This window comes from Melopsittacus undulatus, chromosome 4, assembly GCF_012275295.1.
Source record: "Melopsittacus undulatus isolate bMelUnd1 chromosome 4, bMelUnd1.mat.Z, whole genome shotgun sequence".
In the NCBI taxonomy this organism is placed as follows: Eukaryota; Metazoa; Chordata; class Aves; order Psittaciformes; family Psittaculidae; genus Melopsittacus; species Melopsittacus undulatus.
The window spans coordinates 3,968,255-3,995,038 of NC_047530.1; the positions used below are offsets into that span (position 1 = coordinate 3,968,255).

A 26,784-nucleotide genomic window follows, 5' to 3' on the forward strand; every position below is an offset into this window, starting at 1 on the left:
TCCTCAGGCTGTTGTGACGAACGTTTCGGCGTGCACTAAATAGAAATTAATGGGTTTTTAATCAAAACGCTGCTCGTTTGCACATTTGCTTTGCCCGGTTTAAGTGCAAAAAGGCTCATTAACCGGATTCGGTGTTACCAGGCAGCGCTCAGCCCCGTGCGGAGCAGGCCATACGCGTTGCTTCCACACGGAGCCCCGCACCGGTGGCCGGCGGCCGCCTCAAGCCCAGCCCCGTCCCTCGAGAGCAGCGGCACCGCCCTCCCCTCCCAAAATGGCGGCGGCGGCGATTCCGGTTCCGGGTGGAGCGGGCAGGCCGGGATTGGGGAAGATGGCGGCGGCAGGAGCGCCCGGGCGGGGCGGGCTGAGGCGGGCGTGGGTCTTCTCCGGCTGGGCCCTGGGGCTGTGCTCGCTGCTGGCCTCGGGGACGCGGCCCACCGCTGCCACCACGCACTGGGTGGTCACCGAGGACGGGAAGATCCAGCAGCAGGTGAGCGGGGCACGGGGAGCCGCGTTGCAGCGGGGAGAGCCCCTCTCTGCGGTGCCGTCTGCCCCGCAGTCCCGGGCCTGGCCCAAGCGGTGCTGCCGCGGGACGGGACCTGGTGCGGAGCGGTGCCTGTGTGGGAGCCGCTAGAGCTCCCCCCCGGGGGGCTGTGTAAGGCGGCCCCGAACGGGGGTCCTGCCCCGGGGAGCCAGCGCCGGTCGGGAAACGTGGCTCGGAGTTGTGGGAGCCCCGGGGTGAGGCGGTGGTTGGCGGGTCCGGGCCGGAATCGTGTTGCAAGCAGCGGTGCTCACCTGCAGCCTCCCCGCAGCCTTCGGCTCGTTAGGCCGCTGAGTAAGCGCAGAGCCGGGTCCTGCCTTGGTCCGGCGCAGATGAGCTTGTCCCGGCTGGTCTGTGCCTTTGGGAGTGAGGAGGAGAGGGGTTAGTCAGAACGGCTTGTTCTGATACCGGGCTGTGCCTCATGTGCAGTAACCGGCGGAAAGAGCCGGTATGTTTCTCATGTTGGGGCTTGAATGCTTTGCTCCCGCTTTGTTGCAAAGGGAACAGCACCAGAAATCCACTTTCATGTCAGATGTGCTTCGGTTCTGAAGCAGAACTGCCGGAGCCGTTCTTCTCTACAGCAGAATCGCTGTAGCAAGCAGCAGCCCCCCTTGTAAAGCCAGAGATGGGTGCCTGTTAACCCCACTTTCTTGGGTGAGAACCTTTGGTCGGGTCTCCTGTCAGAAAGCATTAGGGTGGAACTGCAGGAAGCCTCTGCTGGCTTTATGGTTCCCAGGCACTTGAGGCTGCGTGGACCCTGGCTCTCGCCGTGGTTAATCATAAATGAATGAATGACAGCACTATCTCACCTCCTTTCCTCACTGGGAAGTGGTGAGAGTGTCTGGTAATGGTCTGGAAGCATCGCTCTGTGTGTATTGACTGTGTATTATCAAATTTGGGTTGCATGTGGGTTTTGGTTATTGCATGAAAAGCAGCTGTGACTGGGAAAAATCTGATTAGCTGAAAACTGCCTGAAAACCTGATTAGCTGAATTCAGTACTGATGGCATTTTATGATGTCAGTTAACTGAGGATGTATGTCGAAGCTTCCACTGTACCATTGCTATGCAGTAACCTGTTCTATTACAGTTACCAGTGCTTTCCAAGCAGAGGCATTCCCATGTTCTGTGTATAAAGCTCTCAAGGTTTCTAGCCAAAGCGGTAAAATATTTGTGGAATAATGTCTCTTGCCTGTATGGTCAGAATCAATCCATTTCCAGCAAGGGAACTCAAATTATAAATGTGGTGTTACTTGGAATGTGAGGGATTCTTCAGGAGCTGGGATGTAATGCTGCTAATTTGCCAGTGAGTTTTGTGTAATAAGATGTATTTCAGCCTCTGTTACTGTCACCTCTGTACCATCTTGTGGAAATGGTACTTAAGTTTGTGGTTATCGCCATTGCCATTCCTGCAGAACACCTCTGAATTATATTTTCTCCACTTAGTTGTGTTTTGGGCAATGGAAAAGAGTGGACATTTTCTGGAGTGAACTTGGATGTTGTTTTGAAAGCCGAAATGTAATTGTGGGTCAATAGTCAGCAGCAAACGCAACAGCAACAAACCTTCATTGTCCAGCAATAGGAAGGAATTGTTCCACTCTACACTGCACTGCTGCAGCCCCACCTTGACTACTGGGTGCAGTTTGGGGCTCCTCAATGTGAAAGGTCATCAGACTAATAGAGGTGACCAGGATGGTGAAAGGCCCTCAGGATAAGACTTCTGAGAAGTGGCTGAGTCACTTGGGTTGTTCATCTTGGAGGAGAGAAGGCTGAAGGGTGACCTCGTCTTCCTCAAGGGAGGCAGTGGAGTGGAAGGTGCGGTTGGAACTAGATGATCTTGAGGTCCTTTCCAATCCTAACTTCTATGGTTCTATGATTCTATGATCTCTTGGTGATGGGCAACAGGACACGAGGAAATGGTATGAAGTGGCACCAGGGGTAGTTCAGACTGGACATTAGGAAGAGGCTCTTCACTGAGAGGGTGGTGGTCACTGAGCAGGCTCCCCATAGAAGTGGTCACAGCACCAAGCCTGTCAGAGTTCAAGTGGTATCCTGACGATGCTCTTAGTTATATGGCTTAGTTTTATGTAGTCATGTGAGGAGCAGGGAGCTGGATTCAATCCTTGTGTCCCTTCCAACTTATGATAGTCTGTGATTCATTGGCAGTGGGATGATTCATAACTGATTTATCAATTCACTGGTAGAATCACAACATTCCCAAATATTTGAGCTATCTGTCTCCTAATACTAAGGCGTAGGTACTTCTTAACAAGACATAAGCTTAAAATTTCCCTGCAGAGCATCCCTTTGCTTTAATTGTTCAGACTGTCTTTAAGTCTATATTTATAATTAGAATCTCTATTTTTACCAATACACTTCTCCATTCTATCCTTCTTTCCAGTTATTTTGTGCATTTTCAGTGGGACTTTGTCCACATTTATCTCATGAACGCTTTGCCTGTGCAGCTTCTTGTGTTTCTCTGCAGTGTCTGCTCTTTCAGCTTCTCAGCTGAAAAATAGTTAGGGTTGGAAAGGGCTTTAAGATCATCCAGTGCCAACCCCCTCCCATGGGCAGAGACGCCTCACACTAAACCATGGCACCCAAGGCTCTGTTCAACCTGCCCTTGAACACTGCCAGGGATGGAGCATTCACAACTTCCCTGGGCAACCCATTCCAGTGCCTCACCACCCTCACAGTAAAGGACTTCTTCCCTATATCCAACCTGAATCTCCTCTGTTTCAGTTTGAGCCCATCACCCCTTGTCCTATCACTACAGTTCCTGATGAAGAGTCCCTCTCTGGTATCCTTGTAGGCCCCCTTCAGAGAAGCCCCTTGTCACTGGCTTTTCTACTACTTCTAGTTAATGTACTCTTGTTGAAAAATATTGTTGCATTGGGTTTTCCATAGTACTGAAGACTTCTCCTTTGAACATCCAGGTATTGATCCAATCTGCTGGGTCTTGATGCTTCCACAGCAGCCCATGTTTGAATTTCAAAGCTCATTGAGGGCCCTAACAGACTGAATTTTGTGTCCATGGATGTGATTTGACAGCCTTGCTGGTCACCCGGTCCTGTGGTCAGGTGCCTTCATTATGAATTCTTCGTTGTCTTTTCTAATTAGACTTTCCCATGTAGCAGGAGATGTCCAATGCCTCTCACTGTCAACCTCAAGAAGAGTCTGGCTTCATCTTATAGCATCATAGAATAGTTTACATAGGATACATCTTCTCTGTACCGTGCCTTTAGGAAGCTGACAACAGCAACAATATCCTCCTGCAGCTGAGCTAGCCTGCTTCTCTCAGATGCCCCGTATGTTTTGTGCTCCAGGCCACCTCGAATGGGCTTTGCTGGCCTTGAAACCAGGGACAGAAACCTGCAGGATGTACGTTCTCATGGTGGAGGGGGATAATCACATCCCTTGCCCTACTCACTCCAACCTTGCTGCTGCAGCTCAGGATGCAGTTGGCTTCCTCAGCTGCAAGGGCAAACAGTGCTGGCTCATTGCCACCTTTTTCCCCACCAGGGCCCTAACATCCTTTTCTGCAAAGCTGTTTTCTGTTCAGCCCAGTCTTTCCTGCTCCATGGATCTATTGCATCCCAGGCACTGGGTTTGCGCCTGCTGTTGTTGACTTCATGAGGTCCCACATGGCTGTATTCACCCTGTGTTTGCAGAGGACACCAAGCTTGCTGAGGTTCTTTTCCTCCTGGCATTAGTAAAGACATCAGTGTTGGTCCCAGTATTGATCCCTGAGGATGCTGCTAGTGATCAGCCCCTTTTGGACTTTGCACCATTGATCACAACACTTCCAACGCAGCAGTCTAACTGAAAGTGACTGATGCTGTCTGGTGGCTGAGAGTGGTGGTGATAAGTAACATCTGTATTATTTAATTTTATAGATGTTACCATTCTCAGACAGTCTGAAAACCATTTTTAAAGTTTGTCACCACTTTTACAGAGGGACAGGGTTAATCTTCACTTGGACTGTCTCAGTTCATCTGAATGAAGCCCATTCATTCAGTGGGCAAAACTTAAGTGCTAGTAAGACCCAAACATTCCCCTTGCTAAATGAGCCACTAGCTGTGTATGTCCAGATAAGCACCAGTGACAAGTGATTGCCCTTGTAACTTTTAGTTTGCTACTGTGTGTCTTGATTTCTGTGTTACCAAAGTGTGCTATGGATGAGATCATGGCCAATATACAAAATGTAGTATCTGGGGGAAGAAGGGTGAAAATAGTTTATGTTGTTGCTGTAAGATCTTTGTTAGCTGTTTCTCCTTGTAGCACAGCAAGGGTGTGAGCCTTTCATATGAGACTACATTCAAGTGAGATTGATTTTCCTGTGCCGTAAGACCACTAGCAGTACCCTGAGACTCTCACTGCAATACCTAGTGCTGTAACAACCTGACAGGGATGGCAAAATGAATGCAAACTGAACAGTTCTCTAGGTATCAGCAACATCTCATCTAGTAAATGGGAGCGCTCTCTAAGCAAGCGCTGCTGTTCCAGTTTCGAGTGAGCATTTCTGAATGATGAAACCAATTAATTCCCAGCAGCGCATGTAACATTTTGTTGTCTCAGCCATCAAGAGAAAAGCCATCAAGCTGTTTCTGCTGCTCTAGTAGCCTGTTTTCAGGTCAGATACATCATTCTCTGGATCAGTTTGTATTTTTCTTTTAGTCCGAGTCCACCTGCAGATGTGTGTTCCTGCAAAGCCAGGGACTGAGTAATTGTCTCTCTTTAATGAGATTATATCTGCTCAGTGCACGTTTATAAACCTTGTCATTTCACAACTCGGGGTATAAAGTTCAGGCTAATATATAACTGATTTTAGACAGTGCTTGCCTGCCAGTAGGGAAGCCACAGAAATACAAGTGTACTTCAAAAGGAGAGAAAAACTTGTTCATGCAGAGGATGAACAGTTGACAGATTAAATGCGATGCAGGAAACAATTTCAGTAGTTATTCATGGCTCTACTGATGGGGACCAACTGCTATCACCTCTCAGAGACCTGACATAGCAGAGCTGCGGTGGGGTCTTTCTAAAGAGCCCTTGATGGAGGCAATTAAAGCCAAGCAAGCTTGCAGGGACACAAAGGACTGTCTTCATGTGGACTAATGTAACCGCTGAAGAAGTTAGTTCTGAGTAACTGAACTAAAAGAAGCAAAGAAGCCTCCCAGGCAGATGGTCCAGAGCAGGACTGGGGAAGTGCTGCCAGGAGCAGAGAGCTTCTGGCAAAGAATCTGAGTTGGCAAAAAGTTGTTTTGTTTCTAATGTGCTGTTGTGTGTCTTGAAGTTCGTTAGAAATGATCTGGAGGAGAGGGTGAGCAAGCAGTGCTGGTTGGCCTGTTCAGGGCTAAGAAGACATCTGAATTTCACATAGTGCAGTAGTGTGCTCAGTTCTGGCTTAGTATAAGTATAGAGAGGAGATATAACCTAACAGTTGTTCGATTGGTTGTGGATTTGAGTGCAAGTGTGCCTCAAGTTGCAGCAAGGCAACATGGTTCATGAATGGCTTTAGAGTTGGTTATTGCATTACTGATGTCTATCATCTGACTGTGTGTGCATGCAAACAGGTTGAGATGAAAGCAGTGGCCCATATGCTAAAGACTGTAGGAAAAGCAACCATCCAAACCCAAGGGAAGCTGAAAATCAATTGCAGTCAAATAAAAAGCTATCTGCTCCGTACAAAAGCATCTTCTGTGGTGTATGAAGCAGTCACTCAGCTGTCTCTTGACAGTGACAGCTGGATGTTCACTTTGCGCTTTCTCTAAGGGTTAGTTTGCTTGGCTGTATGACCTCTTTATTCATTGCATTTCTTATCCTTCCAAGTGTGTTGTCTGCTAAGCGAAACAACCCCAACCAAACAAAAGAACCCACATGATTTGTTCTTACTGAAGTGTGTCAGGTAGCATCCCTTCCCCAAAACTGTTACTGGTGCCTCTTTGAGTGACTGCAGACAGACCTGGGCTGGAGGTTGGTGTGAGTCTGCTGTATTCCATTAGCTGCCATCCAACCCCAGGTTGATGAGCTGAAGCATGATGGTTTTGAAGCATAGGTCAGCTCATCCTCAGGGAAACTTGCTGTGTTTTAAAACTTGCCAGTTGATCACCAAAGGGCTGTAGGATTTAGGCCTTCCTCTGGTGTGAAAAATAATCATTTTAAAAACTTCTTTCCCTTTAAATTTTCTGCTTTTTTTAAGTATGTTTGAAACATTGGCACCTGAGCATCTTGTGTAGCGACTGGCTGAGACACTCAATGCCCTTGTCCCCAGTACGGTGTTGCTGACCTAGAACCTGCCTGCTCACAGGGGACTGCAGCCTCTGTCTCTCTGTATCGCTGTGAAGGTCATGGCTAGACCTGAATTTGATAGAAATAGGTCTTATGGTAGCCTGTGTGTGGAGTGCAGTCAGAAATGCAAATGTTCTGCTCTTTGGGGCAGCGGTGGGGAAGTGCATTTCACTGTTCTCAGCTCAGCAGTGAAAGATTTGCATGTGAGGCGAAGGAGCAAAGAGGCAGAACTGAAAAGCTGCTGAAATAAGGCTGTTGGTGTCATGCCCCTCATGCCTGCTGCAGTCTGTGCCAGGTTTTGTATACCGACAGCAAAGCTTTAATACAAAAACATCTGGATTTAGCCTTGCATAGTAATATATGCCAAGGTGGTTCAGTGTGTAAGTCCAGAAGGCCTCAGCAGTGGCTGGTAGCACCATGTTATAGAATCATAGAATGCTTGGGGTTGGAAAGGACCTTAAGATCATCCAGTTCCAACCCCCCTGCCATAGGCAGTGACACCTCACACCAAACCATGGCACCCAAGTCTCTGTCCAGCCTGGCCTTGAACACTGCCAGGGATGGAGCATTCACAACTTCCCTGGGCAATCCATTCCAGTGCCTCAGCACCCTCACAGCAAGAACTTCTTCCTTATATCTAATCTGAACTTCCTCTGTTTCAGTTTAAGTCCAAGCTGAATTGGTCACTCCTTCACTCCTGGTGTTTCTGTACAGCCTGTCTCCCTTGGGCACAGGGTGGCTCCCAGCTCCTGTTCCTCTTAGCATCTTCACACTTCGATTTCCTTGGCCTCTCATCCTGTCTTTTCAGAGAAGTATGGGGCAAACTGACAAGCTGATACAAATAAACTGTTCCAAACTGATTAATCTGTGGTAAAAGCTGTGGTTGGTACCTGGCATGGCTTCCCCATGTTGTGAGTGTCCTGGTTTTAGCAGCAGCAGTCATGTTTTCTCCTTCTTGGTAGCTGGTGCAGTGCTGTGTTTTGACCTTTGGGCTGGGAACAGTTGCTGATAGCAAGTATGTTTTGAGTTACTGCTCAAATGTTTGGTTTGTCCAAGGCCTTTTCTGAGCCTCATGCTCTGCCAGGGAAGAGGGGAGCCCAGGGGGAAAGAGAGACAGGACAACTGACCCAGGCTAGCCAAAGAGGTATTCCATACCATAGCACGTCATGCCCAGCATGTAACTGGGAGAGACCTGGAAGGGCTGGAGCTCTGGGGGGTTGGAGGAGGTATCGGTCGGTGCTCGGTCGGGCAGGGTGGGGTGAGTTATGGGTGAGGTGTTGTATTCTCTTCACTTGTTATTGGCTTTATCATTATTATTTGTAGTAGTAGTAGCAGTAGTGATTTATGTTATACCTTAGCTATTAAACTGTTCTTATCTCAACCCATGGGGGCTACATTCTTTGGATTCTCCTTCCTAACTCTCCGGGAGTTGGGGGAGCAAGGGGGGGAGTGAGTGCATGAGCTGTGTGGACTTGGTTTTAAACCATGACAGTGAGCTTCACAGCACAAGGACAGTGTGGAAGTGGCCCTAGCATGTTTGCATGAAGGCCCCCATCAAAGCCCAAAAGAGCAAAGTTAGCAAGACTCTGAAATCCACTGTTACTTCGTGTAGCTGAACTCTTCTTTTAACATTTAAAGCTGAATCCCTACCTAATTACTACTTATTCCAGAGAGGAAATGAGAACCCTGGCATAAAGTGCCTGCCCTAAAAAAACATCACTGGATAAAGTAATTTCCCTTAAAGTTTAACCAGGAAAAAAACTAATAGGTTGTCTGCTGTTCCATTTGCCGAAGAAATCACTGCTCAGGGTTGACCTTTTATAGGTGTCTTGTAAGTCTAATTAGTAGTGTTCCTTTTCTGTACTTTCAACTTTAGAACACAGTATTTTTAGGATTTGGCAGGGGTCAGGCAGCAGGAATCAGTCTGTCTTTAGGAAAACAAGGACTGGTTCATTACTGATGTATCTGAAATCCATCCATGGGTCCTGAAGGAGCTGGTGAATGAAGTTGCTAAGCCACTGTCCATCATGTTTGAAAAATCATGGCAGTCAGGTGAAGTTCCTGACGACTGGAAAAAGGGAAATATAACCCCCATTTTCAAGAAGGGGAAAATGGATGACCCGGGGAATTACAGACCAGTCAGTCTCACCTCTGTGCCTGGCAAAATCTGGGAGCAGATTCTCTTGGAAGGCATGCTAGGGCACATGAAAAACAACAAGGTGCTTGATGACAGCCAGCATGGCTTTACTAGGGGGAAATCCTGTCTGACCAATTTGGTGGCCTTCTATGATGGGGCTACAGAAGTGACGGACGGGGGTGGAGCAGTTGACGTCATCTACCTGGACTTCTGCATAGCGTTCGACACTGTCCCACACGACATCCTTGTCTCTAAATTGGAGATACATCAATTTGATAGGTGGACCACTCAGTGGATAAAGAACTGGCTAGATGACTGTACGCAAAGAGTTGTGGTCAATGCCTCAATGTCCGGCTGGAGACCAGTAACGAGTGGTGTCCCTCAGGAATTGGTGTTGGAACCAGTCTTGTTTAACATCTTTGTCAGTGACATGGACAGTGGGATTGAGTGTGCCCTCAGCAAGTTTGCCGATGACACCAAGCTGTGTGGTTTTGTTGATACGTTGGAGGGAAGGAATGCCATCCAGAGGGACCTTGACACACTTGTGAGGTGGGCTGATGCCAACCTCATGAAGTTTAACCATGCCAAGTGCAAGGTCCTACACCTGGGTCGGAGCAATCCCAGGCACAGCTACAGGTTGGGCAAAAAGGAAATTCAGGATACTCCTGCGGAGAAGGACTTGGGGGTGTTGGTCAATGAGAAAGTGAACATGAGCCAGCTTCAGTGTGTGCTCACAGCCCAGAAAGCAACCGTATCCTGGGCTGCATCAAAAGGAGCGTGACCAGCAGGTCAAAGGAGGTGATCCTGCCCCTCTACTCTGCTCTCGTGAGACCTCACTTGGAGCATTGTGTGCAGTTCTGGTGTCCTCAACATAAAAAGGACATGGAACTGTTGGAACAAGTCCAGAGCAGGCCACGAGGATGATCAGGGACTGGAGCACCTCCTGTATGGAGACAGGCTGAGAAAGTTGGGGCTGTTGAGCCTGGAGAAGAGAAGGCTGCGTGGAGACCTCATAGCAGCCTTCCAGTATCTGAAGGGGGGATATAGGGATGCTGGTGAGGGACTCTTCATTAGGGGCTGTAGTGATAGGACAAGGGGTAAGACTTAAACAGGGGAAGTTTAGATTGGATCTAAGGAAGAATTTCTTTACTGTGAGGGTGCTGAGGTACTGGAATGGGTTGCCCAGGGAAGCTGTGAATTCTCCATCCCTGATGGTGTTCAAGGCCAGGTTGGACAGAGCCTTGGGTGCTATGGTTTAGTGTGAGGTGTCCCTGTCCATGGCAGGGGGTTTGGAACTGGATGATCTTAAGGTCCTTTCCAACCCTAACTATTCTATGATTCTGTATTAGTGATCTCTCCATTTCTTGTTTTGATTCAACAGTGTGTTTGGCTGGCATTTGTTTTGGTACTGTAGAATATAAACCTCAGTGAGAGGTTTTGTCTGCAATGTGTCTTTGGTCATACTTAAAGACTACAAGTGGTTTTATAAATAAAGTCTCGTTTTTCTTTGTATTTAGATTTGTTATCTATGGTACTTGTAGCTTGTGCCCTCTCTGGAAGTGATCTCAGTTGAGCACACCTATTCAAATAGTGCTGCGACATGGTTAAGTTTTAGGCTTGAAGTGCTACAAGTGCTTAAAGCTTCTGTTTTTCCTATAGTGCAGCTACTCTAAATAATATCTAAACACCTAATGCTGTTTGTTAACAGATTCTGCAGCTGTGAGCTTTGAAATGGCTCAATACTCAAAAACTCAAGTCCACATTGTTCTTCTGCATGAAGTTTTCATTGACATCCCTTGAACAAGTATCTTCTGACAGTCCCTGTTCATCATTTGGATAAGCCAACGCTTGTCTTGCACTGAAACATACACAGATTTTTGGTAGCTTTTTCAGGAATACTGTGTTGGAATATAGAGTACTCAAAGACAGCAAGAATATAACCAAAAGCAAACATCAGTTTTTAGATGCTTCACTGCCACTTGAAACTGCAACTACAACTGCAAGCGGTTCCAGCCTATTTGAGTGGGAATTGCCTTCATTTTGCAAGCATGGTAACAAAAGATCCACTACCTGTAAAGCAAGTCTATAAAACAACCACGAGGAGCCATTTAGCTGTACATCATCATTTGATGTAGTATCTTTTCCAGCTTCTTTCTGTCATAATCTGCCTTCTACGTGTAGTAGAATGCTTTTAGTACATGCAGAGGCACTGATTTTTGGTATTCCTGTGCCTCAGTTAGTGGTGGGATTTGCCCGGTACTTTAAGAAGTTGTCTTACCTATAAATAGTTGACTGAGGCATTCATTGGCCCTCATTTATAACAGAATTGTAGGGGAAAATATGCCAAAAGTTCTGGCAAAACTTACACAAGTGTAGTTATTCAATGACTTTGATATATGCAGGTAACACAGGAGGTGCTCCAAAACTTCACGGTTTGATTCAACTCTGATGTTCTGGGCTATTTTGTTACACAAATCCTGTGTGTTTCTTGCTGAGTCAGGTTCTTGGTGTACTTTGTGATGGTGAATAAATTTGAACTGTGCTTTATAAAGCTTTCACCTTTGGGCAAAGTTGAACAGAGAACACTTATTCTAGAAGTGGTTTGCTGGCAGGCTTTCTGCACTGTAGCTGTAAGAGCCGCCAGGGGTTCAAGGAAGGCTTTTCAGCACTGTTTCTTTCCTTCTTTACTGTGTTTGAATTGAAGTCAGATTCTTGCATTTCAAGCAATTAATCTTGAATGTCACTGTTTCAGCAGTTTGGAGGAAGAGTAACTGAGTGTGGTGCTTTGGCATCAGCCTAATGCTTTGAGTTAGTCAGAACAAGCATCTGTTGTGGTGCAGGCGTCTCTGCTCTCATCACCATGAAGCTGTAGGTGCTGGGCAGGTTGACGTCTGTTCTGCTTCATCCCAGCAGAGCCTTACAGGGAGTTGCTTACCTTTTGGAAAGGGTGAGCTAAATCACAACATCTGTGTTTCGCTCCCCTCATCAGATGATGAGGCACAACAGACTTTGCATGGAACAGGTTGCCCAAAGGATGTTGTGAATGCTCCATCCCTGGCAGTGTTCAAGGCCAGGTTGGACAGAGCCTTGGGCAACATAGAATCATAGAATATTTAGGGTTGGAAAAGACCTTGAGATCATCCAGTTCCAACCCCCCTGCCATGGGCAGGGACATCTCACACTAAACCATGGCACCCAAGGCTCTGTCCAACCTGGCCTTGAACACTGCCAGGGATGGAGCATTCACAACTTCCCTGGGCAACCCATTCCAGTGTCTCACCACCCTTACAGTAAAGAATTTCTTCCTTAGATCCAGTCTAAACCTCTGCTGTTTAAGTTTCAACCCATCACCCCTTGTCCTGTCACTACAGTCCCTAATGAAGAGTCCCTCCCCAACATCCCTGTATCCCCCCTTCAGATACTGGAAGGCTGCTATGAGGTCTCCATGCAGCCTTCTCTTCTCCAGCCTGAACAGCCCCAACTTTCTCAGCCTGTCTCCATACAGGAGGTTCATCCTCGTGGCCTGCTCTGGACTTGTTCCAACAGTTCCATGTCCTTTTTATGTTGAGGACACCAGAACTGCACACAATGCTCCAGGTGAGGTCTCACGAGAACAGAGGGGCAGGATCAGCTCCTTCTCCCTGCTGGTCACGCTCCTTTTGATGCATCCCAGGATACGGTTGCTTTCTGGGCTGTGAGTGCACACTGAAGCTGGCTCATGTTCATTTTCTCATGAAAACATGGTCTTGTGTGAGGTGTCCCTGCCCATGGCAGGGGGTTGGAACTGGATGATCTTAAGGTCCTTTCCAACTCAAATCAATCTGATTCTATGAAGGGTGAATCTGTAGTAGGCCAGTGTCATGAGAGTGAAGCTACCATTTCTAAGGCAATTTGAATTTATGATAGCATCCTCAGCTCCCATCTGAAACGTGACAGGAAGCATCAAATATGAAACGTTTTTTAACACTGTGTGTGTGTGTATCTGCAGCCTTTTATGTGGCAGGGAAGAGGGCATAACACTCTAAAGTGAGACCAAGTCCTGCCTGGCAGTAGATTCAATCCTAAGGTAAAAAGAGGCATTTGACAACACCTTGATATTTGATCTTACAGTGTTGAAATACTACCTGCCCTCTAATGAGGTTTTAATTGAAGTGAGACCTATGCTAGTTTCCAGAGCCAAGTTTTGTGCTGCTTTTCTTACTAGCTAATTGCATAAAAACTGACTTTACATGCAGATGCTGTATCAGGCACATATTCAGCAGTGCTCAGAGCAAATACAAACCTTAATTCATCCCAGCAGTCCCAGGACTGTATCATCAGCAAATCTAGTGATGCTTAGTAAATGGAGGCCACATATTTCACAGCAGGGGGGTTTTAATGCATAATTATTTGCAAATCCCTGAGCTGTCATAGAAGAGGGGAGCCATAGCAATGAGCTGATGAATATACACTTTTACCATAAGATCTTATGCAATTGTAGATATAACATGCTCTTTCCTCAACATGATCTAGTACCATTCATGTTGCTTGCTCTTTTCTGTCCAAAGAAGTACTTTCTGCAGTGGATGCTATGAAGATGCAGAACTGCTTTGGTGGAACCAGCTGCTTCTTGTTTTGGTTTAGGTACTTTCTTGAAACTGGAGGCATTTCCACAACCTGATCAGTCTCTGGATGACTGTTAAGTTAGGGGTTGGGAGTGTCTGTAGGAGCAAAAGCATAACATGATACTGAATGAAACCAGTATCTTCTAAAATCTAGAGGCCTTAGAGTATTTTTCTTGTGGGAAGGAAGCAATGTAATCCAGAACAGTCTCCAGGTATCCATCAAATTAGTTTTATTTGGACTACTGCATTTCTTGACGGCAGATGTAGTACTGGTACTCTTCACAGTACTCTGTAGGTCAGCTTGGTCAGCTTGGTCATCTTCCAGCTGTGGAATTGGCTGGCACTGTAAAATAAAATGTGTTTAATCTGTGGAGGGATGTTTTAAGTGGTGAATAATGGACCCCAAGTCTTGACAGCATTGCTGCCTGGGTAAGAGGAACAGGTTGCAGTTCATGAGCCACATGGCTCTTGCTATAGAGAGCAGGGTGATGAAGGGTGCACCTGAGTCCAGTTCAGACTCATCTGCTGATGTGGCTGAAAACTAATTGTTTGATCTCTTATTTTTCAGCCAGTCTGTTCCTCAGCGGAGCTATAGGATTACAGGTAGTAGGAAAAGGGAGAATTTCTCTGCTTGGCTCCTTTTCCTTTTTGGATCAATGTAAACAGTTCAAGAAATTGCACTTTAAATGCTAGGAAGTTCTTAAGTTTGAGCACCATCATCCTCAAACTCATGCTTGTTGAAGGCCAAGTTGGCATTGTTTTCTCCATTTGCAGGCATGATATCATGAGATCTCTTGTGGTTTTCAATTAAGAATCTGTTTCCTTTGTGTATTTGTGTTATATAGCATTTTCATATAGTTCTGAGTGCTTTTTACTGGCTCAGTTCTCATTCTGTGATGCCTTTATATTGTAAATGTATAAACTGAAGAGTATGAGGACTGATACAGTATGTTCATCTCATTTCACAAGCTGTCAAAAGTGCTCTGAATGCATTGGATGTGCTGGCTTAAGTTGCCTTTGCAAACCCTGCGTGATTGTCCAATGTAGTTGCTTATCTTTTCCATTCAAATGCAATTATTGCACCTAAAATGGAGCTAATAATAGTCTTTACTGTGAAAGTTTCTTGCTGTGGAAATCTTAAACTTTCAGAGTGAGAAAAAAAAATCAGATGTAAATAAATACAAGGTTGGATTTAGTAGTAAAGTTTTGGTTTTAAAGATTTTATTTACACACTGCTAAGGTTATTTAGTAATAGAATCATATAAAAATATACTAATGAAATCATATAGTAATAGAATTATAGAACTGTAAACTTTTTACTAGGTTGAAGGATTTTACTATCATTAGAAAACATTGCTATCATTACTATCGTGTCATCTGCTGGTGATAAACTGAGGTCAGATCCAGAAGTGAAAATCTAAAGAGTAAGGAAAAATGCCATGCATGCTGTTTAATGTGAGATTATTTCCTGGTAGATTGCCATGACTTTATGAATGAATTCTGTGACATTGCTGTTTGATTGTTGTCACTTTGATTGCTGCTGCCAGATCGTAGTTGATATGAACCTGGTACTTGTTGTATTGCTCTTCTGTCAGCCAGTGCATGCTGGAGTGGTAACATCCCACTCCAAATTCCCAAACCCTAAATTCAGACCTAACTCTCATGAGACTGTTTTATCAGAAGTTGAAAATAGAAGTTGCCCCTCAACATCGTTCTGTTTCTGAATGAATGATCAGCCAAGTTCCTTCATCTTTCAGAATAAAGCTTTCTAAATGGTGATGCCCACATAACGTTCAGCAAAAAAATTGCTCCCCAGATGCTGTTTGTCACTGAAAGTAGAGCTGAAGCTTGCCTTTGCTCTCAGTCACTTGTGTAGTATCATGCAAGCAGTGCAATTTAAGAATGGGTCATAAGTGCTTTAAACACAGTAAAACTTTCCCTTGTTTTCTTTGCAAATTCATATCTCATTCACTTCTACATACCGCAGTAGTCTTCCTAGCAAATGAGGCATAACAAGTGCTACATTCAGTACATAACTGAGTTTGTGTGCAACCACTCAAAGTGATGTGGGGCCCATAGGAGGAAATACGAAACATGTATTGAAATATGTACATTCCAATATGTATATGGAAATATGAATATATGTAAGTAAAATGCTGTAGGCTTTAATACTTCAATAACAACATCAATATGGTATCAATACTGATATGGTATATTCTGTGCTTCTCTGGATCATTGGGGGTACTTGGTATCTAGAATTATAGCAGTAGGTAGAATCATATAATAGTTAGGGCTGGAAAGTATCTGAAGATCATCCAGTTCCAACCCCGCTGCCATGGGCAGAGATGCCTCACGCTAAACCATGGCACCCAAGGCTCTGTCCAACCTGGCCTTGAACACTGCCAGGGATGGAAACAGGTACTCTTAGTAACGTTTGTTGTGAGAAATTTACTTGCCTCTTACGCTTAGAAGTTGTGTGCCTGAATAAACTAAAATAGGGTTAAAATTAAAGCCTGATTTGACTTGGATTCTGAAATAACAGTGTTGTTCGAAGTACAGATTGAAGTTATGGGCATATTATAATGCTGAGTGAACAGAAGATCTCTGAACAGACAAGCTGTAGTTGAATGAACATAACTTCTTACCTTTTAAAATCAAATCTTTTTAGGAGAATGTCTTACATGATGAGCTGTTGAAATATCTTGCAGGTGGATTCACCAATGAACTTGAGGAACCCACATGACTTGGTAATACTAATGAGACAAGAAACAACCGTTAACTACCTCAAAGAACTGGAGGTAAAGCATTAATGTTAAGTACTAACTGATTTCTGAAAATACTGGGTTTTTTCCATAGACTTTTTAGGGATAGCTTTAGATGGGGAGCAGAAGTTATTATGTGCATAATTCTGCTTCAGTGAAAGGATGAATGATTCTTTAGATCTCAAGAATTTTGTGCCTTAAGTTTGCTCAACAGGTTATTATTGTCCAGGTTATCAGTTGTACCATTCCCTGTTGTTATCCATAAATCCTGACATTTTTAAGTAAAGTCGTTTAGGTACTGGATTCTGTTGCTGTATTCCAGAAGAGTACAGAGAAGGTCACTTGTTTTTCCTCAAGCCCATTTATTGTTGAAAAAGGGTCTGAGAACACCCTTCTGAAAAGGGCTTTACTGAACTTCAAACTGGTAAATACAGCATAGGCTGTGCACTCCTTTCTGTGTGTCAGCTTTGGTTTTGTCAGATTGACATAACTAGCTAACTGGGAAGTTAGCTGAGCACCAGAGGTAGCTTTAGGTGAATGGGAGAAGTGGAAGGGAGGAGAAAAGAGTAGGACTGCTATGTGATTGTATTCAGCCAGCCTTTCTCTTCGAGGTATACTCATTTTTGTGGTAATGGGCATTTTACCTGTGGATGGAACAACAGTTATAAGTTTTTCAGGACATGGGTTGTGGGCTTGGAAATTACTAATCTACAATTTGTGGCATACAAATGACTTTCAGCAGAAGTTATTGGTAAGATCTACAGGCTGCTACTACTGTATATATCTCTGGTATTGCATAGTATTGTGTAATTATGGCTTTAATTAAAAATGCAAATTTTCTTACATCACACATACCAATCCTGATGATATTTAATGAGTCTGCAATTTACAGATCTAGTGAGACTGAAATATAACTTACTGTGCTGTGACAGATCATTAGTCTATTCACCGCTTTTGCTAATCAATACCTATGAGCTTTAGGGCAACAGGTAGCTCCTAAGGCACATCATAAGCTAATCTATATAAATTAGTCTCAATTCTTGCATTAACCTGCCACCTCAGTTATACTTAAGAAGTTCATTTTATTTGAAATCTCTATTATTTCCATGAGGTCTTAAACTGAAGAAGGGTCAGTTGAAAAGTTGATGTACCGTTAACAACTGTTTCTTCCTTTTCTGAATGTCCTACCATAAATTTGAAATGCTATTAGCCCTCTTTTTAGGTACAGCAGGAGAGATAATGTCCTGTTCAAGTTGTGTATCTCTAATGAAAGTATTTATATTCCATCTAAATCAAAACATGTCCTCCAGATGTTATAAAATACAGGAAAATATTCCCAAAATTTAAAGAGAGCTTTTAGATTTTCTTCAGAGGGACTTTAAGGAAAAAGTTGGACTGTTCAACTCGTAGCATCTGTAGAGTTTGCTCTCATGTGTTATACATTCTTCTTTTTGTTTTATTCCTACAGAAACAGTTAGTTGCTCAAAAGATTCATATAGAGGAAAACGAGGACAGAGACACAGGGCTGGAACAAAGGCATAATAAAGAGGATCCAGACTGCATTAAAGCCAAGGTGCCCTTGGGGGACCTAGATCTTTACGATGGCACGTACATCACCTTAGAGAGCAAAGATATCCGGTAATAAGATGCTTATATTTTAAGGTTTTTACTGAACAAAAAAAGGATCAACAAAACCTCTAAAAGCAAGTAAACAGAAAAATGCTATCACTGCCTCTCCTTTAGATGACAGTTGTTTTATTTTGTGTTAGTGTGGAATAAAAGTGAAACAACCTCTGCCACTGATTATGAAAGGGTACGACACAGAAATACTGTCTCCCACTAACTGTCCATGTTAGCCATGCCCTGAAACTTCTCCATTCTATTCCTAGGCTCCCAGTCAGTTCTGCCACCGTAACTCTGAACTGATACAACCAGACATGACTTAAAACTGACATGCATCATGTAGAAGAGGGTTGAATTTGCCAGAGTGTGCTTTGGATGTTTGGAGCTAGATACACATCTTGTAGTGAGAACTGGCTTGACTGAAATGTGAATGAAATGCTTTTGATTACCAAGTAGTTGAACTTTCTGGTCATATTTCATCCCTTGTGTTTAGAAGTAAGGGATGCAGGGACAGCCAGCTTGACATTCAGCTTCACTGGCAATTCATCTTCAGGGCTGACTGGTTTGGTTTTGTAGTTTTAATAATAACACAATCAGATGAGTACTTGAAGTGGGAAAAGATTAATTTTATCTGAAGATACCTTCATTTGGGCTTCTTGCTAATACCCAGGGTTTGTTTGTTTCGGTTGAAGAGACTTTGCAGGCGTTGCCATTTCCCTGCCAGATAGGTCATTAATCATAGTAGTGATACACTAGATTTACACTGAGATATTTTGGAGTTTATCCAAATGCTGATGTTCTGTCTAAAGCAGACAGAAATTTGTTTGCTTTATCCTATAGTGGTGACGTTCTGATACAACTGAAATGTGGGAAGACATCAGACATGGTCTGATGTGCTCAAAACCAGGGTTTTGTAACAGTCAAATCGGAGTATTGTGTCTGTATTTCAACTGCAATACTGTCTCTTACGAACTTTAGCAACATTTTAATCTGAAGTCTACTGTGTTATGTTATGTCCTCAGCCCAGAAGACTATATAGACACAAAGTCACCAGTCCCTCCAGACCTGCAGCAGCCAGACTGTACAAAAGTTCTAGATCTTCCATACAGTATTCATGCTTTTCAGCACTTACGGGTAAGTGAGCAAATGCAGGTATGTTATTTTTTACCCCTATCACGAAGAGGAATAGAAAACTCTTTCTGGCAGTTCTCAGTGCAGTTTGAAAGATACTGTAATCTTTCAAGACAGTTTCAGACTTCTTTTGTGCCCTGCCTATAGGAAGACAGTTCCATCAGATACACAGATCTTGTTCCTCTTGCTATTCGTTGCCTTATTTTAGAGGGTGTTTTTAGGAAAATTGAGTCTTTTCATAACACACATTTCATTAGTGAAATGGTAGCTTTCATTGGAGATGCTTTGAACTTGTGAATTGTTTCGGTTGAAAGTGGAGCATGCTGAACAGGGTCATTAAACTGTATGAAAATTGAGGGGCAGAAAATTATTTGCAGGCTTATAGGTAGCTCCTCACATAGTTGGCTGTCTCTTTGGTGTCTGAATGTCAGTGACCTAGGAGATAATTGTTCTTTACTAGTAAGAAGTTTGTCTGCTTGAGAAAGGTTACAATGGAAGTGTGGTGCATTAAAAATCCTGGTTTTGTCAACAGTATCATATAAGCAAATTTTCTAATGCAGCTGTAGTGCTTTTATCTTGGTACTTACTTTATTGTAAGTCTTTTTATCTACAAATAAGGATTTTCTTACAGACAAAATAGGATCTGAAGTATTTTAGCTCTGTTCCTGGGTCCGGATGTACTTTTGAAATGAGTATGTTTGTTGTTGCGGAAGGAAGAAAGAGATGTAGGGATGCTTTCAGAGTGTGCCTGTAATCTGACAAACATAAGTGCTTCAGTGATCATTAATGAAATCAATAGCTGCCAGATACATCGTGCTACCAGAAATAAATACTTCTATAGCATTCACAGGCAGAGGCTGCTTTTGGCTGCTTCTGGTATTTGCCTGTCTATAATAATATGTATTATTCATGTGTCAAAGGTGGCATTATCCTATCAAGTCCCTAAGATCTTGATATGAAAGGGCGATAGGAATGTAAAGTACCCAAGCTCTATGTTTTCCTGGGGGTCATACTCTTGTGTCTATTTCTCTGCTTTTATTTGAAGTGTTAGCAAATACCTGTATTCAATTTATATTTTAGGGTGTCCAAGAAAGAGTTAATCTTTCCGCGCCCTTATTACCTAAAGAAGATCCAATCTTCACATACTTATCCCGGAGGCTGGGAAGAAGTATAGAGGAAATAGGTCATCGTATTTATGATGGACTAATGAAGGTATGAAACTGTAATCTTACTGTATGCCCTGAAAGAGTGCTAGAAAGGTATTGACTGTCATCTCTAATAACCATGTGTTCTGTGGTCTCGCAAACCACATTCATTGCTTTGTCAAGGTAATAAGGAAAAGATTTTAAGCAAAAATGTGTAAGCTTTTAAACCAAAACTTGAAGAACAAAGGAATAGTACTGAAATGTGTATGGTCTTACTGAATGCATTCCTGCAAGAGATAGGAACCCTCACTCAACGCCAGCTAAGCTGCTCCTGATTGAGCTACTGCCACTTCATTTAATCTCATCTTGAATTTTTACCTGTTTGAAAGGCAGGAGTTTCTTTACTACATTCATATGCGAGATTGTTCTTCCTGAACATTCACAACTATTGTCAAATGGCAGCTTTCCAAAGGAAACAGATAACTGAGAGCAGGTTTGGTGCTCAGCTTTCTATCCCATCGTAATTAAAGACCTGATTAACCTTTTAGTTTGTGTCTTAGTACAGTTAATGTGTTTCTCTTTACTGCAGAACTCTTCTTCCTGGGTACTTTATAATATGGCTTCTTTTTACTGGCGAATAAAGAATGAGCCATACCAAGTAGTAGAATGTGCCATGCGTGCTCTTCATTTTTCTTCAAGGTAAGAATTGCCATGGAGATTTATTTCAGATTGCTTTCCTGGTTATCCTAATTAGTTAAACAGGTTTTAGTTTCCAAGACTGTATCCTAAGGAAAAAGCTATGTTACTTGTTCTTAGTCTTTATATGCAATAATAGGTACATATGTAGTTTAGACATTTTCCATCAAATTACATATTTAATATATGACTAATGAATGAATGATCTTAGACAGTTGGATCTTCTTTTAATAGCTGTTATTTCTTTTTCTTCTCATAGGCAAAATAAAGATATTGCACTGGTGAATTTGGCAAATATTCTGCATCGGGCTCACTTCTCTGCAGATGCAGCTATCGTGGTCCATGCAGCTCTGGATTACAGCGACTTCTTTACCAGCTATTACACTTTGGGAAATATATATGCAGTAAATACTATCTTTATTTTTCAAGATCTGTAGAAAACCAAATAATATTTAACCTGTCTGGCTTGACTTATAAAGCTGTACTCTTTTACGGTGTCTCGTGTTTCACATGCGTTTCATATCCCAGGGATATTCTCCTGCAGCCTTTCTTTGGTAGATATAGTGGTTTGAGTTTCAGAAATGATGGGCTCCTTGTTAGCACAAATTAAAATCTGAGTTAATGACTTCTTTAAGAATGGAATATTTTCAGTGAAATATCAGCCAGACAATGGCTAATTCTTTCTTTCTCTGTCCTTCTTCAGATGCTTGGAGAGTACAACCACTCAGTCCTGTGTTACGATCATGCTCTACAAGCCAAACCAGGGTTTGAGCAAGCAGTAAAAAGGAAGCATGCCGTCCTATGTCAGCAAAAACTTGAGCAAAAACTGGAAGCCCAGCATAGGTAACGAAAGAAGCACCCTACTTGCAGTTCGTACAGTCTTACTTTTATTGTTCTATTGGAGCAGTTATTTACTTTTCAAATACAATAATGATTTTCAACTGTATTTCTTTGCTCAATAAAATTATGCGTAAGAATACTTTAAGAAATGTGCAACACTGTAGGAAAAGCTGATACTTTAAAAAGCCTTCAAAGTAAATCTTTTGTGCTGTTGATTTTTCAAGATCACTTCAGCGAACATTAAATGAATTGAAGGAATATCAGAAACAGCATGACCATTACCTTAGGCAACAAGATGTCTTAGACAAGTACAAGCTTATCCAGGAGGAACAAATCTTGAGGAACATCATTCACGAGACACAGATGGCAAAAGAAGCTCAATTAGGTACAGCTTTTTAGAGTTCATGCTCATTATAGCAATGAAGAATTGCATGTATTCAGATTAATGTCAGGACGTAACTTCTTTATATATACACATGGCCCTGAGTGGCTGTTGTGTTTTGCTTATTAAAATGAGGGATTGCTATATGGTCTTGAACATGTTCTTGCATCTTTCTAAGAATATGGAATTTCCTCTTTGCTGATTAAATAGATAAAAAGGGTTGACCAAACTGGGGCTAGAGGGGTTGACTGTTTGCTGTGTCTGTCTCCTCAAAAAGCTCACTTTTGTAGTAGACATTGTGTTGTGCTCTGCAGGGAACCATCAGATCTGTAGACTGGGCAGTCAACAGCATAGCTTGCATTGCCAGTGGGACCAACCTGTTCGTTATCACCGTGGGGACATTTTTGAGAATGTGGAATATGTTCAGGTTTGTCTGTGAATTGATACCACTGCTCTAAGTTGCATCTCATTTGCCTTGTTAACAAAATATTCCCTCTTTGTTTTGAGGCTTGACAAAGGGGATGTGTTTTGAGTGTGGTAATTGGAGTGAGAAATCATTCAGTCTCTTTTCCAGACTGTGAAGCATTTAGTGCTAGTTTTTGCTGGTAATACAAGCTGAGATCATCCATGAATTACAGAAACGTGGAGGATTTACTGTGGAAGACTTTGTTTAACATGGAAAAGGAAACTATTAGAATTATTTGAATTTTTAAAGATTATTTTAGTCCAAAGTCTTAGTTTACTATGCATTATCAACCACTTCTATATTGACTCCTTTGCTTTTTCAACCTGCATAGAATAACCAAATTATTTCCTTGTAGGAAGTACAGCTTTCCCTTACATAAATATACTGCAAGAGCAAAACATGCTTAATTTTCTGGTTTAGTTTCCTTCAGAGAGTCCAGGAAAAAGCAATAGGCAGCTAATGTTAAAGAAGAGGCAAAGGTTTTCTAAGGAGAGAGTTTTCTGATGTTTGTGTGCTATATGGAACAAGAATTACTCATTAGTGGAAAGAATATTCCAACATAACAGCTTAGAATTGTGCTTAAAATATTGCATCAATCTCTATCTCCACAGCTTTAAAGTGGATCATAGTTTTTTTTAGTTTATGCACTGTTGTATGACTCAAGCTATGCAACTTTTGCATGCTCCTTCCAGTTTAGTCTTTTTTCTTACCAGCAGCACAAAACTGCCTTAATCAATTAGCAAATGGAGGAGCAGAGCTCAATGGTGTTGAATCTAGTGAGCCCAAAAATAAGGTGTTAAACTGGGTTTGTATTTGCTGATTGTATATCTTGAATTAAACAGTGCACCAAGGAAACCTGGTAGAGGAATATTGGGAAGTTTTGGAAGCAAGGTGTGTACCAATACTGAAAATCTGCAACGACAGCCACTCAAGCAACACTGCTGCTGTGTTAGGCCTCCAATTAAAGATTGTGGTTTCATGTATTTTGTAATGTGAAATCTGTTCTGGAGTTTCCACGTAACTAGTTCAGGAAACAGCCCTAATTATCAAGATAATTTTGCAAGTCATCAGCCTTAGTAACCCTGACTTGTACTAGAGCTATGCAGTCTAGATAAGTAGGTTTTGTGGTCTATTAGAAGTGTTTGCTTAGTACCTTTTACCTTTTTTTTTGCTTGATTTGCACTTATGTTTTCATTGTTGACTTATTTACAACATAAATATTACTTTTCACTTTGTGAGTGGATTAAGAGGCTTAAATTTCCTGTGGTTTTGTTTTTTTCCTGCTACCTGAATTTCAGCTCATCAGTGAGGCTTACTTACACAAATGGCAGGAAAAAATAATGTGCAGCAATTCAGCCAATGTACGTCATCTCTTTATTAAGTACTGTTTTTCTGTTGTTTCTAGTTTGGTGAAGACTCTTCAACTTCTAGTATGACATCTGTGAACTTGGATCTTCACGCAAACCAAAGCGACCACAGCCAGTCATTGCAGTCTTCCCCCGTTGCTCGCTCGATTGTTTCGGTGTGGAGTGTAGAATCCAATAGAGTGAGTGAAGAGCATAAGCTTTGCCCTTTTAAAGAGGAGTTGTGAAAGAGTGAATCTTCCCCTGTTTATGTGAAATAGGTTAATTAGAATATTAAAAATGTTGAGAAATTAATAAGAAATAATTCCTTTCCCCATTAGGACAAACAGCATATTCTGTGGCCTCAACGATCAGAGTGCATGAAATCTTTCCCCAAAATTCCTGATCCAGAAGAGCTCCCAACTTATTTCTTGCCCCCAGAAAACAGGGGATTCAGGCAAGTGTTGAGTACTAAAAGTTATATTTGTAAATTTTCACACTAATGTCTCAATGAGTATTTTGTTTCTGGAGAGGATGGATGCAGGTAGTAACCAACAGCACAGATGTGTTCACATCTCCTTTTCTGCCTATTCCACAGGAGGAGGGTGTTTTTCTTCATTGTTGTCTTTGCTGTAACTGTAACAGATCCAATTTCTTGGTGATTCCACCCTGTTAGTACAGGGTGAATGCATGAAGAACCTACAGTATTACTAAAGGAATTAGGATTTAAGTACGAGCCTGAATGTCTTGTAGAGTATATTTAAATTAAAAAGAACTTGAGAGAGAAAATGAGGTATCTATTTAATAACTACAGTTAACTGTTGTACACTGCATACATCCTCTTACCTTTAGTTATGATAACAGCAAATTATGAAGACCAGAAAAATACTAAAAAGGATTAGGAGTTGAAAGCCCTGGCTTATTCCTTTGGGGCAGAGGTAACAAATCATCTTAATTGTGGAATAGTCAGTAATATTTGTTATTACATAGGATAAAAATGAGTGTGTCTCTGTTGCAATAGCTACTTTACGTAGACCAATGCAATTTCATAATATTGTACTCAGTGTTATCATAGTGATAGTAAGGAAGCTTTCTTCTCATAGTGGGTGTAATTCTAGTACTGAGTATGTGTTAAAGCAAAGGTTCCCATCCACTTATCTATTTAATCACTGTATGAAGTTTAGGGCTATTATTATAATGAGAGACCCTTCTGTGTCTTATTTCTGCTGCATTGTCCAGTATTTACAGGTATTCTGTGCTTAAAAATAGAATGTAAAGACCTTATTTCTGAATGACTTTTCAAGGAAAGGGTGGTCCTTGAATTCTGGTTTGTAGCTCATGTCTCGTGGCAGTCTACAGTAGGAGGCTTGTCAGTTGATATAGCTGATTCTTATGTGTATAGATCAGTGACATGCAGCACATGATATTGATTTCTCTTGGTTCTCCTTACTGCTAGAGTCCAGCCAGTCCTGAGTATCCTGAGAGATACTGTTGGGCATGGGGAAACCCAGGCACCAGACTGTTCTTCCATTACCGATGCTCGTAACAATGAATCTCTAAACATACTGGTCAAGGAGCTAGACAGTAATCTAGATTTGAAATTCAAGATGCCGGATGATCAAGCAAGACAAGTAAGAGATGTTTTATTTTTGGGTCTTTTCTTTATTGCCTTAAAAATCTTACTCTGAACATGAAAGATTATGATATTTAGAAGATTGCTTGATATCACTAGACAATCGGTACTTCCAGAAAAGAAGAACAGGTAATTTCTATAAGGCTGGAGAAAGGGAAGACTTTGCATTCAGCATGAGGGACTCTACATCAGGGACTGTAGTGATAGGACAAGAGGTAATGGGTTCAAACTTAAACAGAAAGAAGTTCTTTACTGTAAGGGTGGTGAGGCACTTGAATGGGTTGTCCAGGGAGGTTGTGAATGCTCCATCCCTGACAGTGTTCAAGGACAGATTGAATGGAGTCTTGTGTGACATGGGCTGGTGTGGGGTGTCCCTGCCCATGGCAGGGGGGTTGGAACTGGATGATCTTAAGGTCCTTTTCCCAACCTTAACTATTCTGTGGTTCTGTGATTTCTTTCAAATGCTAACCAAAAGTACACAGAATAGAAAATGTGATTTGCTATTTGAGATTCCTGCTTTCTTTTAAAACTTCTAACAGTCACTTCCCAAGATTCATCTTCTTGGGTTTCCAGTAACTACTGTATTCTACCAAGTTGGTATCTATAGGCTGAGATCAATCCTTCACGTTGCTTTCTGGAGATTGGCTGCTTTAATCATTATATGTTCACATCATCTGTTTAAAACAATATTTTAAGGGTTTTCCCTCTCTTTATTAAAGGGAAGACTTAGGGAAATGAGGCTTGGATAACTGTTGTAGATATATCATGTAAAATGCATTCAGTTGTTTAAAAACATAAATCTTTGTTGTCCAGGTTTTGCATTCTCGTATCAACAATCAGACTATTTCACAGGCGAAGATAGGAGCATTTCTAGATCATGCCATGAAAAAGGTATGTCAAAAACTATAGCATTAGATAAATTCACAGTTCTTATTTGAGGCTCTTTTTTGTACTTCTTTAGAAGTCAGTGATGTGCAAGAAAGAAGCTTATTTTCTGCCAGTAACTGAGATGAAACTAACTTAAAAATCCATATTTACAAGTAAAGCACAAACACATAGAAAAATAGCCATTTAATTTAGCTTAATGTGTAACAAAGTGCCCTGTAGTTACTTGTTCTTGTGACTGCTGGACATGGAGCAGCAATACATTAGCTAATCCTTGCAGCCGTTTTCTTAACCGAGAGAAACAGCTTGGAAC

At 42.3% G+C, this 26,784-nt stretch overlaps 1 protein-coding gene across 1 annotated transcript in view; it reads left to right on the top strand.

Moving 5' to 3' along the window:
* Positions 1-271: 271 nt before the first annotated feature.
* TTC17 (tetratricopeptide repeat domain 17) overlaps positions 272-26,784 on the top strand; it is a 62,339-nt gene continuing 35,826 nt past the window's right edge. The window contains exons 1-14 of the mRNA XM_005154185.4: positions 272-487; positions 16,274-16,363; positions 17,796-17,965; positions 18,973-19,084; positions 20,162-20,293; positions 20,816-20,925; positions 21,182-21,326; positions 21,626-21,765; positions 21,987-22,147; positions 22,459-22,571; positions 24,016-24,156; positions 24,295-24,410; positions 25,410-25,584; positions 26,400-26,477. Coding sequence (XP_005154242.3) covers positions 272-487; positions 16,274-16,363; positions 17,796-17,965; positions 18,973-19,084; positions 20,162-20,293; positions 20,816-20,925; positions 21,182-21,326; positions 21,626-21,765; positions 21,987-22,147; positions 22,459-22,571; positions 24,016-24,156; positions 24,295-24,410; positions 25,410-25,584; positions 26,400-26,477 — 1,899 coding nt within the window. The remainder of the gene's footprint in view (positions 488-16,273; positions 16,364-17,795; positions 17,966-18,972; positions 19,085-20,161; positions 20,294-20,815; positions 20,926-21,181; positions 21,327-21,625; positions 21,766-21,986; positions 22,148-22,458; positions 22,572-24,015; positions 24,157-24,294; positions 24,411-25,409; positions 25,585-26,399; positions 26,478-26,784) is intronic.